General features: G+C 39.8%; 2 protein-coding genes across 4 annotated transcripts in view; both read right to left on the reverse strand.

Annotated features, from left to right (window-relative positions):
- The window catches only part of PGK1 (phosphoglycerate kinase 1), a 123,359-nt gene that overhangs the window by 13,357 nt on the left and 92,433 nt on the right, over nucleotides 1–17,569 (reverse strand). The window lies entirely within an intron of this gene.
- Nucleotides 1,918–16,481, reverse strand: LOC128503699 (H(+)/Cl(-) exchange transporter 5). Of its 3 annotated transcripts, none has more exons than XM_053473878.1 (13): nucleotides 16,377–16,481; nucleotides 14,160–14,316; nucleotides 10,928–11,073; nucleotides 9,851–9,950; nucleotides 8,472–8,659; nucleotides 7,997–8,119; nucleotides 7,507–7,713; nucleotides 6,938–7,018; nucleotides 6,169–6,711; nucleotides 5,158–5,344; nucleotides 4,471–4,869; nucleotides 3,168–3,384; nucleotides 1,918–2,548 (listed from the first exon to the last, which is right to left on the reverse strand). In XM_053473878.1, exons 1-13 carry the CDS (start codon nucleotides 16,434–16,436, stop codon nucleotides 2,458–2,460), a joined length of 2,499 nt encoding a protein of 832 aa, XP_053329853.1. In that variant the 5' UTR covers nucleotides 16,437–16,481; the 3' UTR covers nucleotides 1,918–2,457. The 3 variants fall into 3 exon arrangements, with proteins under 3 accessions (XP_053329853.1, XP_053329854.1, XP_053329855.1); XM_053473879.1 differs by having other exon boundaries at nucleotides 15,950–16,451; XM_053473880.1 differs by lacking the exon at nucleotides 16,377–16,481 and adding an exon at nucleotides 15,672–15,805.

The raw sequence follows: 17,569 nt of genomic DNA on the forward strand, positions 1-17,569 counted from the left end.
CATCTCCACTTTGGTCTCGCCTGTCCAAAAGACACTGTTCCAGAAGTCTTGTGGTTTGTTCAAATGCAACTTTGAAAACCTAAGCTGTGCTGCCATGTTCTTTTTCATTCTCCTTTCAATCCATCCAAACAAAGCATACTTGTTCAGTATTTTTCTAATTGTACTGTCATGAACATTAACATTTAACATGCTAACTGAGGCCTGTACAATCTGAGATGTAACTCTTGGGTTTTTTTGCAATTTCTCTGAGCATTGCACAGTCTGACTTTGGGGTGAATCTGCTGGGATGTCCACTCCTGGAAAGATTGGCAACGGTCTTGAATTTTTTCACTTTTGAATAATCTTTTTCAATGTAGAATGCAGGACTTTAAATTATTTGGAAATTGCCTTATAATCCTCCCCAGATGGGCAGCAACAATTGCTTCTCAAAGATCATTGCCGGTGTCTTTCCTCCTTGGCCTTGCGTACCTGAATGCTCCAGACCTGCAAACTGCCAAAACTTTAGAGGTGGTCACACTTCCTTATGATCAATAAATCAAGGTCATTTGATTAGCAGCACCTGTCTTCTGCTTAGCATCTGAATTCCTATAGAAGCAGTAAGGGTGTACTTAGTTTTCCATACATGGCTTCTCCATTTTGGCTCATTTTTGTTGAATAAGTAATTACACTGTAATATGTCATGTGATGTTCATATGTCGTCGTATCATGGTGTGATGTATGTGCTAGTTAGGCACAGTACTTCATAGTGTATTTGGGCCATGTACAAGAGAGATTTCTCATTTCCCCAGCTGGCTCAGGAGTAAGTGCCAAATCGGACAATCAGGCACCTGGTTATAAGGCAGAAGGGCTGTCACCCTCCCCTCCCGGAACTGCCTCCCTAGGGGACTATGCACCATTACCTACAGTATAACAGTTCTAAAAATTAGTTTACATTTTTTCCCTAAAAATGTAAATGTATTAGGAGCATATAATTTGAAGTGAAGCAGTGCTGTTCGTATGGATGGAACTCAACACTATATAAAATATATTTTAATCAGGGTTACTTTGAAATATACATTGTTTTAAATGGTACTTTTCAAGGTCTAATGCTGACCCTGCTGCATCTAAATAAAAGGATACAATTATCTGTAACCAATAATTGTAATCAGGAGATGTCACTGAACTTGAGGTGTCAGTTACTGTGATGTCAAAACACCCACGCCCTCAGTTAAAAAAAACAAGAAACATTACATTCATATAAATATATTTTATTTTTTTATAAAAAGTATGAACATTTATGGACTACAACTCCCATTACCTTTGGCCCAAATTATGTTGATGAGAGTTGTAGCTATATCTTGGAACATTTGAAGCATCACTTTCCTCTTTCTCTGCACTGGAGAGTGCCTTTCTGCCATAACCTGGGAAGTTCCCAGGTATTATTATACAGAAAAACCTGTGCATTTGCAACAAGGACCACGCAGAAATTTAAGACCTCTCGTAGGCACTAAAATGCATGTGGTGGCCGGAGAAAAGTAAAATTGCTGTTTATTTTTCTCTTCTTTACAGCTTTACTTTCAAAGGTTTCAAACTCACCTGGATGTGCAGTAAAGAAGGCACTCAGATTTTTTTTTCTTTTCAATCAAACCAGGATAGCTCTCATGCTTTAAAAAATGTACTACCTTTTTATCAACACTACTTAAAAAATTGCAAATAAAGGCCTTTTTTATTATTTAATGGAATATAAGCCATCCAGAAATTTGGGCCCAAGTAGAATTGGAAAATTAATTCAGTGTAACCTCAGCAAAACAAAAAAAATATACAGATTTACGGTAAGTTGATTACAGCTGTTGCATGTTTAAAAGCAATATTAATTTTTATTCAAAAGGCATGATTTTCTATCACATATTTGCTTAGCTACTTATTTTTTTTTAATCATTTCATTTAACTTAAGCATGGGATTAACAGACTTCACTTTTGTTTAAGGGTCTTGCATTTTCTTTCGAATGTGTGCTGGCTAGTCAAAGCCCATAAGCAAAATATATTGATATTAAAATCGCCATCAGCTGATCTGCAAAAACTATTTTTATAGTTATTGAATTTATCCTTTAATTAAAGGTGCATTCTCTTATACAAACATGCATTGTTTTGTTTTATTTTATTTTCTGTTTCACCATTTTCTTTACAAGCACCTACTGCTTTAAATTTCAATTAAAGTACCTGCTCTATAGTCATACAACCAAAATTATGCCCTAGGCAAGGTTTGATGTGCAAAATTTGCTGCATAAGGAGTGGTGAAGGCAGAAAGATACATTTTAATTGATCTGTTTACATAGTCCTTTTCCCCATTATTTTTGAGATCATCAAAGGTAAAGTGTCAGCAGCTCCATTATATGAAATGAGACACCATTCTTCACAGTCTGAAGGTGCAGGATAACGTGTATATGGCTTCAACAAGATCCATAGTTCATCCTAGATTTAGTTAAACAATATCGAGTCTGGATCTTGGTTGGCCATCTGTGCTATGTGCTTTAGGACATCCTTCTTTGTTATAATACCAAGCAATCTCCTGGAAAACAGAAGGAAATAACAAGTAATTTACAAAAAAGTTTACATTTCCAAAGTAAATCTATTTTTTTCCAGGACAGCCAAACATACAGGGATCTTACAAAACCAAAATGCATGAACAGGGTCATAACGCAAAATTGTCAAATCTCTTGTTCTGCACTACCACCATGATCACATTTTAAAGCCATATTACAATAAGGCACACACTGTCAAACATTATGGACTAAATTTGCTAAACCTAATTCTAAAACTTGCTGGTTTTAAGATTGGAAATGCTCTCCAACAATGGCTGAGCTGGCCTTTGAAACTCATTAGTGAAAGCCTTAATATAAAAAGTTTCATTATATTGGGCCAACATGGCCACTAGGAAAAATGGTTCCTTTGACTAGCCATGATCATCCCTTCAAAAAATGGCCTGCAGCAGTTTGTCATTTCTCAAGAAACCTACAAAAATACTCTTGCTCCCTTACAAAAAAGCTGATGGGGAATGTTAAGCCTGGACGGACGGATGACCTAGTGATATTATACACTGCAATTTGCCACTAACAACATTACACACAATGCCCCATTCCGTTGTGCTTTGGATCCATAGCCAGGCATTTGTAGACATTTCTGCTCACCCATTGTGCGTCACCAGACACTGTCGTAGTCCAAGTTTTCGGAAAATGTCCACCACAATTTCCATTGGCGTTTGGTCTGTGATGGTAAAGGGACTGAGATCCATAATAGTGCGAAGTTTCAGGCTGGGTGGAGAGCTTTGTGGCTGAGGTGGTGTGTGTTCTGTGAAGTAAATCTGAGAGGCACTCACTATGCCCTCCTGTTTTTTCCTGGCACTCTCTTAAAAAAATAAAACAAACAAAAAAACCCCACAAAATAAGTAGAAATACAGACTGTGTACTTAGATAATAGAAAGAAACAGAGTAGCAATGAATACTAAGATGGGCATCAAAGTGACCAATCCTATTACATTTGGGACACAGTATAATAATGCCACAACATTTTGAATAAAGAGCTTGTTTCAGAAGTTCAGATTTCCCATTAATTCGGCGACACTGCAGGAAGCAGGGCCAGACTGGGGATAACTAAGCAGACCTGGCACTTTGAGGCCAGCGGCAACACAAACACTTTTATACGTTTGCAGCATGTGGCATTTTGTATCCAAGCTGGCAGCCACACACCGCAGGACCCAATCTGCTGCTGGAGCAGAATTATCGGTAAGGTTCCAACAAAGTAGTGACCCCTCTACTTTCACACATGTTCCACAAATGCCTTGTACCCCTAACGGTACAAACATACAATCAAAAAGAAAATTTCCACTGCCTACCATCTACAAATAATTATTTTTAAAATGTTTCAGGGTTTTTTTTCCGGGAGCAGCCCCCTTCCCACGAAAGAACAATTGAAAACAAAACTTAAAAACGGTTACAGTTTATCTATGAATAGGGTTCAAAACAAAGAAAACTGGGTTATCATATGGTAAAAAATAAAATAAATTCTTTAGGGTACGTAAAGAGAGTTACGAACAGCTTTACTTAATTGGCCACCGATTTTGAAACTATACTCACTAAACCAGGGCTGGTGCAAGGATTTTTGCCACCCTAGGTAAAACATTATTTTGCTGCCCCCTGGCTCCACCCCCACAAGCCCCACCCCAACTGGCTGACTCGCTCCCACTCCTCCCCATAGTGACCGCGGCTTCTAACGAATGGCCGCGGCCACGCTTCTGACGAATGGCCGGCTACTTTGCCTATAGGTGGCACTGACCCTGCACTAAACAAAAGGTCATTACAGATTACTTAATGGCAAAACTGGTTAGACAGAAGACAAAACGACAGCACATTCTGCATTCATGAAAACTTTTCATACTATGCTTACAAAAGTTAAAATAAAAAAACCTTTGCCTTTTTTTTCCTGGCTACGTACCGATTGAGATGATCAGATCCCGTCTGAGGACAAAGCCCACTAGTCTTTGTGATTCTCTGGAAACCACTACTGGAAAGCCACTGTAGGTGGTTTCACTGATAAGCGCCTCAATATCCCCCACGTTCATGCTGTCCTGAGTGATGACACTTAACGATGGGTCATTGCGTCTCGGACGCATCACATCCATAGCCAACGTCTTGTGGCTGAACTCTTCTTTGGCTTCCAAAAAGGGGTATCCATTTAGGCGGATGTGCGCATCATAGATGCTCTCACGTCCCAGGGCGTCTGCCACCCACTTGCTGGTCATCGCTGCAGCCATCAAAGGCACAATATATTCCAGACCACCGGTCAGTTCAAACATTATAACAACCAGTGACACAGTCATCCGTGTGGCTCCACCTGGACAAAAGGCAGAGCGCTCCGATTAAGCTTGAACACACAGAAAATAATCACAATGCATGAAATTATATATATATATAGAATTTCACACACACTATATGGACAAAAGCACTGGACCATATGCCCATTACACCAACAGAGACATTTAGGCAATTGCGTTCTAAATACATAAGACACCAATATGCAATATATATGATATAATCTAAACATGTGCATAAAAGTAAAACTGTGTTTGCAATCGTGCAAAACAGTGCAAAGCACCCTAGGAGATTGATTTATTCCGCTTACCTAAACAAGCAGCTGCTCCTACCATCGCGTAGAGACCTGGCGTGACACAGTCCGCTCCTTGGTTACACCAGCCCTTGAAAATTGTCCAGTCATGATGGTAGAAAGCCAACTGCTCTACACTGACTCCCATGAGTCTTCCCATAATGGCACCCACAGCCATGCTGGGGATGAAAAGTCCAGATGGTACCTATTTATATAATAATAATAAATAAAAAGATATCACCAAAATATCAGCAAGAAAGAGGAGCCCTACCGTTTGCAGACACCAGGGAAATATCCTTAACCACTATATAGCTGGGTTCATTAGATCATTCCTGTGGCAAATATCTTTAACTACATTTGTGCAGCACTAACCAGACTAGAAGTGTCATAAAAATGTAAATCACTACTGCTAATATGAAAAAAAAAAAAATACTTAAATGGACGCAAACACATGCAAGACTCTGCAGAAATGTACCGTAATTAATAATAAAATTAATTTGCCTCTTTCCCCGCCTCCCAACTCCTAAGCTTGTCAGAGCGTATCCATGCTATACTAACCACTGGCAAGCAACCCCATACATTTGCAAGTGGGAATATCATGTAACTTTACAGGGCCCTCTCAGCTATAATAACAACATTTTACATGATTAAAGAATAATTTCTTGCATGCTTGAGTAGCCGAAATATACCTGATTTCTTTGATAACACCTAGCACATTGCAAAATAATAAAGATTGTTTGAATTTTCAGCGCAAAAAGGTACTAATGCAGGACTAAATAGGAAACGGCAAAGATTTAAAAAAAACATCCAGATATAATAGCATAGAAAAGTTAGTCTCACAGTTGAAGTGGTAGAGGCCAATACAGTGAGGGATAAAGCTATCCTGAATCCAAGACTTGACCAAGGACTGATCAAGGCTTTAGTCTCGGCAGGAAAAACAGGCATGGTATGTTGGGTAAATGTCTTCTATTTTAGACAGTTACCTTTTGCTTGCTATCACACCCATCTCCCCAATATCCATGATCTCACCTTCATTCCAAAAGTGAAGATGGTGATAACTGCCTTGAAGATCAGTGCAAGAGAGAGCTGCCACAAAGCTGTATAAACCCCTTTGCCAGCTGAACGGTCAGGGAGGATTCCTCCATTTGTGATGTTGAAATCATTATTGTAATCACAAAGTTTTGATGTGTCGAGCAAACTACAGTCATTAAAAAGTTCAGATATCAGCTCACTAGAGCTCATCCGGGTATAGTCATTGGGAAAAGCCAAGAGAGCTGTAATACCTGTGACAACAAGTACTTCTATCACTGGATACCGACCCAATTTGGTCGTCTTCCGTCTTCTGCACCAGGCAATGTTGGCTCGAATGAAGAAAGCACCCCAAAGTCCCCCGAAAATTCCCAGCAGGATAAATGGGATGAGCTCCAACAGGTGCCAAGGTGTATGAAATTCAACATAGAAGAGAACTAGGCGGCTATTACCAAAAGGGTTAATGGAGCGCAACGTGAAGGCTGCTACCAGGGCAGCGAAGAATGATCTCCACAGAGTCTTCAGTGGGAAGTAATAACTGACCTATGGGAAATAGGACAGTTAATTTGTTTGCTTGGATTAACCCTTTGAAACATTTTTTAGATAAGTAATTAGATAGTATAAAAAATAGCAAATATAGAACATTTATTTTATTGCAGTTTTTCACCTTTGTGTAAAGTTGTCACAAACACAGAAATATTTAGAAACAGAAATTGGGGGGGGGGGATGACAAAATCTCTTCCACCGGATGAAGAGAGAAATGCATTACCTCCTCCAGACTGAAAAGAACTCCTCCGATAGGGGCACCAAAAGCCACAGACACTCCGGCGGCAGCTGCAGCGGAAAGTACCTGTTATTTTAAAGATTGTAAATATCCGTTACCAGTCTGACCACTGAAATGTGATTTAGCCAGTGACAATATTCAACTACCCAAGCAGGTTATTCACTTTGAAGGAAGAGCTTGCACCGGGTGTGAGAGGGCATATCATGGGGAGCATGTGTGTGTGTGTGTTTGATAGTGATGTGTATGTCTTAACGTGTGTCATTTGATCAACCAAGGCATGTCTCAGTTTAGCTGAGTGTAGTATATGTGCAGCAGAGTGCGTTTAGGGTTGAGTGTGTGCCAGTATTGAAATTTCATGAAATGCCCACTCCATTTTTAAACCCTGGATAGTGAACTACAAGCAAAATAGAGTAAACGAGATGCAAAGTTAGATTTAGATGCTACACAATTCTCAGATTACAGGACCTCTGTATATAGCATGTAGCAACCCTGGTACAAAAACCAAAGACATGAAAAGACACAAAATTCAGATTTGGCCCATATGCCTTTCTTACCTCCCTTCTTTTGGCTTCATTCTTGCGGTACTTGGTGAAAAGATGGCACAAGATGTTCCCACAGCAACAGGCCACATGGACCAAAGGACCTTCCTTCCCCAGGCTGAGGCCAGAAGACACAGCCAGCCCCAGTGTCATAGTCTTAATAATCAGTGTCCATTTCCCCAGGTAGCCACGGATTATAAATCCACTTAAAATGCTTTTAATCTGCAATATAAGTAATGCAAATTCATGTAATAAACAGCACATGAAATCTAATTTCCAGCTTTTATTATTTTAAAACATGTAGTCTTTTGTGTGCTATTGTGGGCAGTTCGGGAATCGCACAATTATAGTGAGTAAATATTGATTCGATCATTGAACATTATATTAAAAAATCTCCGATGGTAAACATAAATTGAAATGTAAAGAAATTTAAAACTGTCTTAATCCACAAAGGGCTAAATGGAAAATACCTGCAGTTGCTCAGTTAAACATTTAATGTACTTGCCTCAGGAATTCCGGATCCACATGCATATGGTGCAAAATTACGAACCAGCAGCACAGAGAGGAGCGAGAAAAAAAGCGCCCACGCCACATACAAGAAGTAATTCAGGATGTAGGAAAAAGCCCCCTGTCGGAAGAAAAAGAAATCTGGAATGTAAATATAACCAATGATTATCAGAAAACCTTGTAAATATTAACGGACACTCCAGACAAGACATGCACTTTAACCAGTGGTGAGAATCGTTGGGCCATGGAAGAGGTTGGGAGTGCCAGAGCTGCAGCTTCTACCTAAAGTGCTTTTATATTTTGTTTTCCTTAAGGTATGCATATCGCTGTAGAATTTTCACTCCTTCATTGGGCCACGATCAATATTTTTGTTAATTAGTTTTGGTCTTTATTTTTTATTTTTTTACACATCCACAAACATTTTATTTTGCAGCTAATATATAAACACCAACGTCAAAGACCGGATACATCACCTCAGACTGGCTGATCAGGAGCTGGGACCAGCTTCTCCACTCTGGACAGTTATTTGGGTCTTCAAAGGTCACATTGTCCGACTTCCAGCAGCACTGTTCATGATTGAACCAAAACCACTCCACACAAATGCCCTCTTTAAGGTCTGTCATCCAGTGAGAGGATATGTCAATCAAACCTGCCAAGGAACCTACAATTTCCAAAAAAAATATATTATAATTAATTGATATTTATTATACATAAACATACAGATCTTATTTGTTGTCATTTTTATTTCATTGCCATAAACCTATTGATAAAGCATTTTAAAGATCTCCAGTTTCTTACTTGACCAAGGTGACACATCTAGGGACCCAACAACCAACCTCCTTCAACAAATGGTCTCCATATGTTTATGTTATGTGTGTGAGTGTTAGTATGAGGGGCTGGGTGTGTGTGAGTGTTAGTACCTGGTCCTGGGTATGTGTCTAGTTGCGTGAGAGTATGTGTGTTAAGGTGAGTCTTGGGGTGTGTGTGCGCACGCATGTGTTTTGGTGCCAACATGTCAGCGTGTGCATGTGTTGGTGTCAACCTGTCAAGGGGGGGTGCTGGCGCCAACGTGTCAGCGTGTGTGTGTGTGCGCCAAGAAGCGTTGGCATGAGAGTCAGTGACTGGGTGTTTGTGTTTAAATGTGTGTCTGTGTTAGTATGTGTGTGTTGGAGTGAGTATGCAGATGTGTCTCTCTCCTTCATCCTTCTCACTCATCCCCCCTCCTTTACCTCTATTCCCTTCCCTCTTTGCTTTATATCCTCTCTCTTCTCTTCCATCTAGTCTCCATTCTCTTTCTATCACTTCTTTTTCTATTAACCCTTCTCTCCTCACTCGTTTTTCACCTTTTTCCCAGTCTCTTTCCTCTCTGATGAACAAAATATGAAACCATTTTTGCTCTAAATAAGGCATCAGTCCTTGCCACATCCTCCGGAGCAAACTTTCAAGAATGTCTAGGAAATGGCTCAGTAAAAAACCTGCTAAGTTCTTCCCATGCTCCTCGACTGCCATGCCAGCTGCATCTTTACCACACTGTTGGATTCAATATACCTTTAAATAAACCCCCTTCCAAAGTATGCCTGAAAATTAGAACAAATTGTATGCGCTTCTGTAGGGTCTCTGTTACAGCAATGGATCCCTCTGCAGATTTTAAATGCAACAGCACTCGGCAAGTGCCGTAACATATAAACAACCTTGGACACATGGGACAATACGCTGTCAACATATATTCAACAGGTTTACGTACTGGCCTAGTTACAGCTGTTACCCTGAGATAGCAACAGCCATAGACATCCATAAGAGAGAGAGGCGGCCGATCTATTCTATACGGATCATTTTAGTTAAAGTAGCTTACCAGCAAAAAGGCCAATTAGCAGCATGAGCATCCATCCAGAGAAAGCGTCGCTGACACTGTGTAAGAGGGCCCATGTGGACTCTTTACTCTTACTCAGGATCTAAGAAAGATCAAACCACAATTTAATACACAAGAAAGGGAAATGGCGAAATCACATATTGCAATGGGGAAAGTCAGACAAGAACAGCCTTCATTATATTTTGCTTTAACTGGACTAATCAATTCATGAAATAAAGATCTGCACCGCATATCTTTTGCTTTCTAGTAAACTACAGCAGTGTTATTATTGTTTCCTCTATCACTAAAAAAGAGAAGAATAAGAAAATATATATATTAAAAAGTAAAGCGCCCTTTTTGCACCCCGCGTGCACTCGCACCTGGCTAAGGGTGGCGGGAGTTGTAGTCCACACCAAAAAAAGTCAGCCTTTATAAAAAAAAAAAAAATCTTGGCTAGTGTTTATTGAGGAAAGGCAATTTAGAAGGTGGCTTAGAAATACGGTAAAATAAATGTATTTGGTGCAATATTTTAGAATATTTAATAATTTATAGCTGGTCAAAATAAGCTGACCCTTTAAAACAAAAAAGTGAATAATGTAGTAAAGGCATATTTTACTTATAGCAAGTGTTGCCATGGGATAAAACAAAGAAAACAAAAAAAGTTTCACTGTAATAGTCACTGCTACCGATTCAGAAAACGTAATGGTTAAGGAACAAGGGATTTCACATGAATTACGTATGAATGAGGTCCATTCACCGAAGGAGGCAGAGTTTGCATGGGAGTTGTGGTTTTAATGCTCACTGCGTTACGAAGAGCAAATATTATCAAGTGTCTCCAGCGTTAAAGGGATGTTTACCTTGCATTATGAATAATCCAATGCGGAAGGAGACATCTGACTGACTGGACTATACATTATCCAGAGCCAGCCCAGATCATGCTTCATTATGTACAATGAAGTAGAGGAGCTGAAACTGCGACTCTCCTGCCAACTTTAGGTACCATGAATAAACCTCAAAGTCTATGAATGAATTATTATCAAAGGCGATTACATAAAAAAGGATAGTTTATTGGATACTCACCTCTCTGTGCCTGTCTCTGTCTCTTGACTTCTCCCTCATCCAGTCTATTGTGTTAAAGTCCTCATATGTACCCACACCAGGTACGTCTAGGAAGTCCATGACTTTATTCGACCCGTTTACTCCATCTCCATTATATGATGCAAACCCTGCAGGAAAAAAATATATATATCTACAATAAACAAACATATGACGTATTTTGCATTTTTGGTTCAGTAGCCGATTTGTATTTTTACCAAATTATCTAAAGAGAGCAATCCATATACAGAATGGTTCATTTTTTGAAAATGAAGATACTTTCAATACTCTTCAGTAGTATATACTCTTTACTTATACATGTCTGCGTTACACCAGGCTACATCATAGTCATTCTGCTTTCGGTTAATAAATTATATTGTGGAAAAAAATAACGCATATTTTTTATGTTTGCATATTAAAGAAAAATATTTAGAAACATAATAGCACAACCAAAATATTTATTATTTCTTTGTTTCAATCATTTTGAATATTTGCAACACTATCAATACAATCTACAACCTGCACATTTGGTACCAGCTTCCTCCAATTCCATATTTAAAGGTTCATTAAAGGAGGGATGTGCCCTGCAAATAAAATTCTCATTAAACATGAAATATGCCGCTTTTTGTAGTAATGTCGATTACTATTAACAAAAAAAGCTCTCTCTGTTGTTCCAGTATATTTCGTAATCGGCAGGCCTCGAGGCTGCCATTTTTGACAGTCGTGTCATATTTCAGGTGGCTTTCCCGCTCAAACACCACATTAAGCTGTTCTAACAAAGTCCGGCTGGGTGATTAACAACGAGCCATTCCATTGTTTACGCAAACAGTATAATAAGGGTGTTTACTTTCCAAAGAGAAAGTGGGCATGAGAGTTTGCAGGAGGGCAATTTCAAGTCTTTGGCTTCATTATATATTATGAAGGTCCACAGTATGCAGGGCCATTCAAATCTTATTGCTGGAGAAACTTGCCAGCTGGCTTCATAATGAATAGTGAAGGGAGCCAAAATATCAGACTGCAAGTATTTTACTTTTTCACAAGAAAATAGTAAATTCTGTGTGCCCTTACTGTGTTCACAAGACACCACTGAAAGTATGTCTCCAGCTACAACCATCACTAGCCCCTCACACAGTTTTTCTATATATACACACATATATATATATATATATATATATATATATATACACACATATATATATATATATATATGTCATGTGACCTTGGTTTATGTGGGTTCCTGCCTCCCTCCCCTGGACCATATATACTGCTCTGTAATAAACGGTTTATAAACTCCCGGTGATTGCTCCAACATGTTTTTTTCACTCACCTCTAATCCCTATGAGGTCTCTAAATGAGCACAAGAGCAAGCTTTATCTCACAAGGCCAAGTGATTTCCTGCTTGACCAAAGGTCTTTGTCTTGCCCGCCTCCTTTTTCTTGTTGCATTCACATCCCTTTTATTTTAGAGCAGATTTACTATCCGATTGTCTGTGAAAGCTGCCTCTTCCCATTTTCCTTGATCCGCTCATATAACGAGAGTACATTTTGATAGAAGGGATTGAGTCATTACATTTATGGCAGCCATAAGTGACCCTAAGAGGGGCAGCTTCTTTGTCGTGTTGTAGGTTGAGGAGATGAATTCTTGAAGCACTGCAGTCACTCTGATTTTTAATGGTCTGGTTATATGTTACTTATTAAACAGACTATTCACCAGCAGAAACGCAACAGTGGCAGCAGAACGTATCATTGTTTAATGATCGCCTGTGAATGCATCTGATAGCTACGTGGACCCATATGCATTTGCCCCTCTCCCAACCCTCCACTAAACACAGTGCAGGATACAGCTCCCTGCAAGGGATATACTTACCTCCAGTCAACTCCAACACAAGCTCAGAGAAAGCTGGGGGACAGGAGTCTGTTCAGAGCTCAGTGTGCATACGCAGAAGGCACTGCCATTGAATTTAATGGGAGCACTTCTCTGCCAGCTTCAAGCAGCCAATCAGATGCATTAGAGGAGATGGCTGCTGTCGCAGGGCAGCCGCCTCTAGATCAGGTAACAACTTATGCATTGCATATTTAAGAAATCAGAGTACTTTAATATGTATTCTTTACAGGTGGCCTTGGGGACAGTAAACCGTCCTTTTCAGTTGTCGGAAAGATAAATTGAGCAAGACTTGTATTGGACTTTATGTCAGGAGTAGTCAAACTGTGTCCTCTGGCTGTCTTGTTACACCATATAAACTGGAGAATAATGGGCGCTGTAGACCATTGGAGGCTGGAGAGCCAAGTTTATTACGCCATATAATAAACATTATAGGGGCAATAGATTTGTATCTGTAGAAACAGCTACTCGATTCTCAAAACCACCATTAAGTAGAATCTTCTATTCTATTCTACGCAATTGCATTAAAATAAATTGAAATTGAGAAAACATTATTAAAAAGGCAGAATTGTTTTAACAACATTTAACAAACAGTTATAATATAAAAATGTTTTGTACAATACCTTAAAAATGCCCATGCAGATGTAGTTAGTACTTGTTAGTATTTATTTCACGTATCTTATACATGAACGTGTAGGTATTTTTATTATTGTGTTTTCGTGCTGTGAGTAGGGGCCCATGATTTCGCTTTAGAGTTAATACTGTTACTACTGAAGGGTAATTAACCATTCTAGCGCCAATCGCTATAGTTGGTTTATTAATTGCCTCGGCTGGATCAAGTAAACACAAGTCTGAATTGAGATGCCTGCCTAAAAGACGCAATGACACGATTAACATTTACTGTGTACCCTAATGACATTTGTGCTTTTGTAACCTAGTTGAACATATTTTATACGACTGGCTTCCACTGGTTCCGCAGTCTCCTGGCCAAGGAACCGGCGGGATGACATTCCACCTAGCTTCTGGAGATCACCTACTCTACATATAATTAAAAAACATTAATGTTGTGTAAAAAAATACTTTTAACAAGCTCTATATGACAAGCCGGCAGAAAAGGGTCACAGATGAACTGGTAGTTTGTATCAAATATCCACAAGATGCCACATGTTTAGAAATTTACCAAGGTGGTAAAGCTACGAGCACACTGCTGGTATCAGTATTTAGAACCGTAGAGGACTATATGTAAGAATTAGAGGACTGCTTTACATGAGTGTTATGGAAACAGTTATTTGAGCTTCATGCTCTGAAGAAGCATCACAAGGCGCCTCCTGGTTACCTGAAACCATCTCTTTGTCTATAGGAGGTACATCATCAGATGTGGTGAAATCAAGGGTGGCTTCAGTGATCTCAACCATATCTTCATCGCTCGTACTGCTGTTGAAACTGTTAAGGCTGGAACGGCGGAACCCTTTGTTGTCCATCATCACTTTGTCCTGGAATAAACACAAAGGGAAAATAAGAGCCTTCAAGGGAACACCGAAACAGGCTGCTAGGACACTGTACTGATCTGCCGCACAGCTGCCATGTAGAAGGTACCACAACACATCGAGCTTTCAACCGCCCTGCGCCTAAAACGCTTATAGGCTTTACGGCACTAGGACGTACTTTTTGCCAATTACAGAACGTAACACGCTCCTAAACCGGAAAGTGTGCTTTATTTCTTCTAAATCTGACACTGATTAACACAGCTAAGACCTGGCAGAGTGAACACCACATATTATTGCCTTTTAGAAGCATCATGGCTAAAAATTATTTAAGATTAAGTTGACGCTTTAGCATTAAAGGTTTTTTTTCTTTAATTTGGAATCAGAGGAAGAAAACAGTGTTTCCTGGTACTGCCAAAAACAGTGAAACAGCTTCGTGAAAAAGCAAAGTATAGACATTAAAAAGATATATGGGATATTATAATGATGTTGCTGAAGTTCCTAGCCATGATCCTCTAAAGCAGAATTATAGCTCCATACGCTTAATAACCGTGTTTACAGACAAACAAAAACACACAAAATGCATACACATTTGAAACCCGCCTCACCGGTAGAACTGTGGAAGCAGAGACTCTAAATGACTATTCGCACAATTTATGTGATTGTTTCTATTCACGTTCCTTGTTGGAAGCTGTCCCATTACACACTGCCCATGACATGCGTGTGCCGTCTGCTGGATAGCAGCGGCCACATACGTTTTGCTTGCCTGGTGCGCCCGATGACGTACATCAGGAGATGAGCCTTGGGACGGCGAGGCTCTATAGATTCTGGACTGTCACCAGGATAACAACAGGTACAGGTATATAGCCAGTGGTCGTACACTCTGTCTTAGGATATGGGGACGGCTGTAGTCCCGTACTCCTCGACAGATCAGATATCTGTATTAGGGCACACAATACATAGATTTGGGTTATTGTGTTGTATCTGGGTTCTCAGCTAAGGTCAGGGCCAGAAACTGCATGTCACTACCTTAACAGCTGCTGTATCCTACAACTCCCATCACGAGAACCCAGATGCTGGTCTAGGACAATCGCAGCAAATGGAGCAAACAGAGGTATTAAACATTAACAGGCCAAGGACAAGCTTCCCCCTAACACAGACCACTAGCATTTCCTCCACAGTCTGTGTGCCAGGAGACATATATATTTATATATCTATACACACACACACACACAAATAAATAAATATATAATCAAGGGTTGGTGAAGAACTTGTATCAACAAAAATACAGATGATGCCCCCTGATGACACTAGAGGGGCATTCACCCAAAACCTATTTAAAGCCCAAGCCCCAATTTACGTACTAGATATGCATTAAATCAAAGCATTTATTTGTTTAGATTCGGTGTTTACTCGGAGTCTCCATCAGCTGGTTTCCGTACAGGTGCAGATCATCCTGTTTAACCCGGAACTGCAAACTACACCGCTATCTGACAACGTAAAGAGCCGTAAAATAACCACAAATTGCATCTATTTCCAAAGTGTCTATTCTATATGTTTAACTGAGTGACATTTTATTTCACAGCTGCGATAATGTAGTAGACACTCGCCACTCTACTTCTATCTTCAAGCGAACACTCACCAACGCGCATGCACTTCCGACGGACGAGCAAAGGAACGGGATGATTCGCCATAGACGCGAACGCGCAGGCCGTACTAGTACGCATGCGCCGATCTGGCACTTTTCGGCAAATGCAAAGCGACATTCCGAAAATACGAACTGCGCATGCGACACAAACACCCATCTCCTGATGCAAGTATCGGTCCGTTATGCAACATCCGGGTTCGTTCTTGGAAACACCTCTTGTGTAGAACATCTCTCTAAAGATAACAGTGAACGCCTTGCACGTCTCACTGCAGTTTCTGTATCGTTGCTTAATATGTTCTAAACCCTAATCTCGGTTTGTTACATTTATTCTATATTAACACACCGTGACAGACCCGAATCTGCCTTAAACTACTTTCCCAGCCGCAATTATCCCGCTGATCGCTATATTTATGTCACTCACCCCAAATCTCTTTAACGTCTCCAAATGTCTCCATGAGAGCAAGTTGTATCTTTTGCTCATGAGGCCAAATGACTTCGCACTCAGTGAGAGGTGTCTGTCTCGCCCGCCTCCTATATGCTTTTATGACCCTTCAGTCACTGCTATAAAAAAAATCTGTTCTCATTGTCATTTCCGTGATTGCTCTTACTTCCCATTTCCATGGATCTTCTGATATAAACATATTTTTCTGCCAGATTCGCTGCTAGTTATCTCCGTTTATCCGTTGTATGGTGTTGTGGAATATGGCGGTGTTATATACACACCAATAAATAACGATAAAGGTCAATTAATAGCATCAACCACAACAGCGGCATCTTTACAGTATTATTAGGGAACATAAAATTAATAAAAACAGCACATTTTTACAACTTTAAGTCCGCTGATCAGTTACTTATAAAACATTCCTATACCCTTTGGGAGTCTGCTCTTCCGCTGTGGTCTTTGGGCACTGCTCACTGTTGGATCACTATTTTATTTTCCCTTTATAGTGAAGCTCTGCACTGCGTGCTCCCATAAAATGTTCTGGTTTTATTGATTTTTTTTTTATTATTATTTAATCTGAAATCAGAGGAAGGAAACAGGTTTTTCTGGCTTGCTCCGAAATGCTGAAGTGGCTTTTATGAGATAGCAAAGTCCCAGATAGCCTCGCCGAGGAACAAGGTATACTACGGTACTTTATGAGAGCTTTAACGTGCGTTCTTTCAAAGGATACAAAGATACTGTCCAATCCATAGGAAGTAGCAGCAGCTCCCCGCTTTTTTGGGGGTCCGACAATCTTTGCCGCTGATTGGCTGCTATTCAATGCCAGCGCTAGAGCTGACTGGCCTTATGTAAATCACCTCATGTGGGGAAACGAGTTACCCCCCATCTGTCTGCAAGGGGGGGGCAGTTATCATATACATTAAAGTGCATATTACAGTTGGATTATACCTTGACGTAACATAAATAAGGAAGCATTAGCAATGTGATAATACCATCATTAGTTGTGGGACTAAGGGGTTACAGTTTGTCGGAAATAAGTATATATTTATATAAATATATATATATTCATAAAACCATTGTCATATATCTGTAAATATCTATACATAAAGACAATGGTTTTAAAACATAAATGTTAAACTCCGAACACCAGAAACCCAATAGCAAATGAAAAT

This window comes from Spea bombifrons, chromosome 8, assembly GCF_027358695.1.
Source record: "Spea bombifrons isolate aSpeBom1 chromosome 8, aSpeBom1.2.pri, whole genome shotgun sequence".
Lineage (NCBI taxonomy): Eukaryota > Metazoa > Chordata > Amphibia > Anura > Pelobatidae > Spea > Spea bombifrons.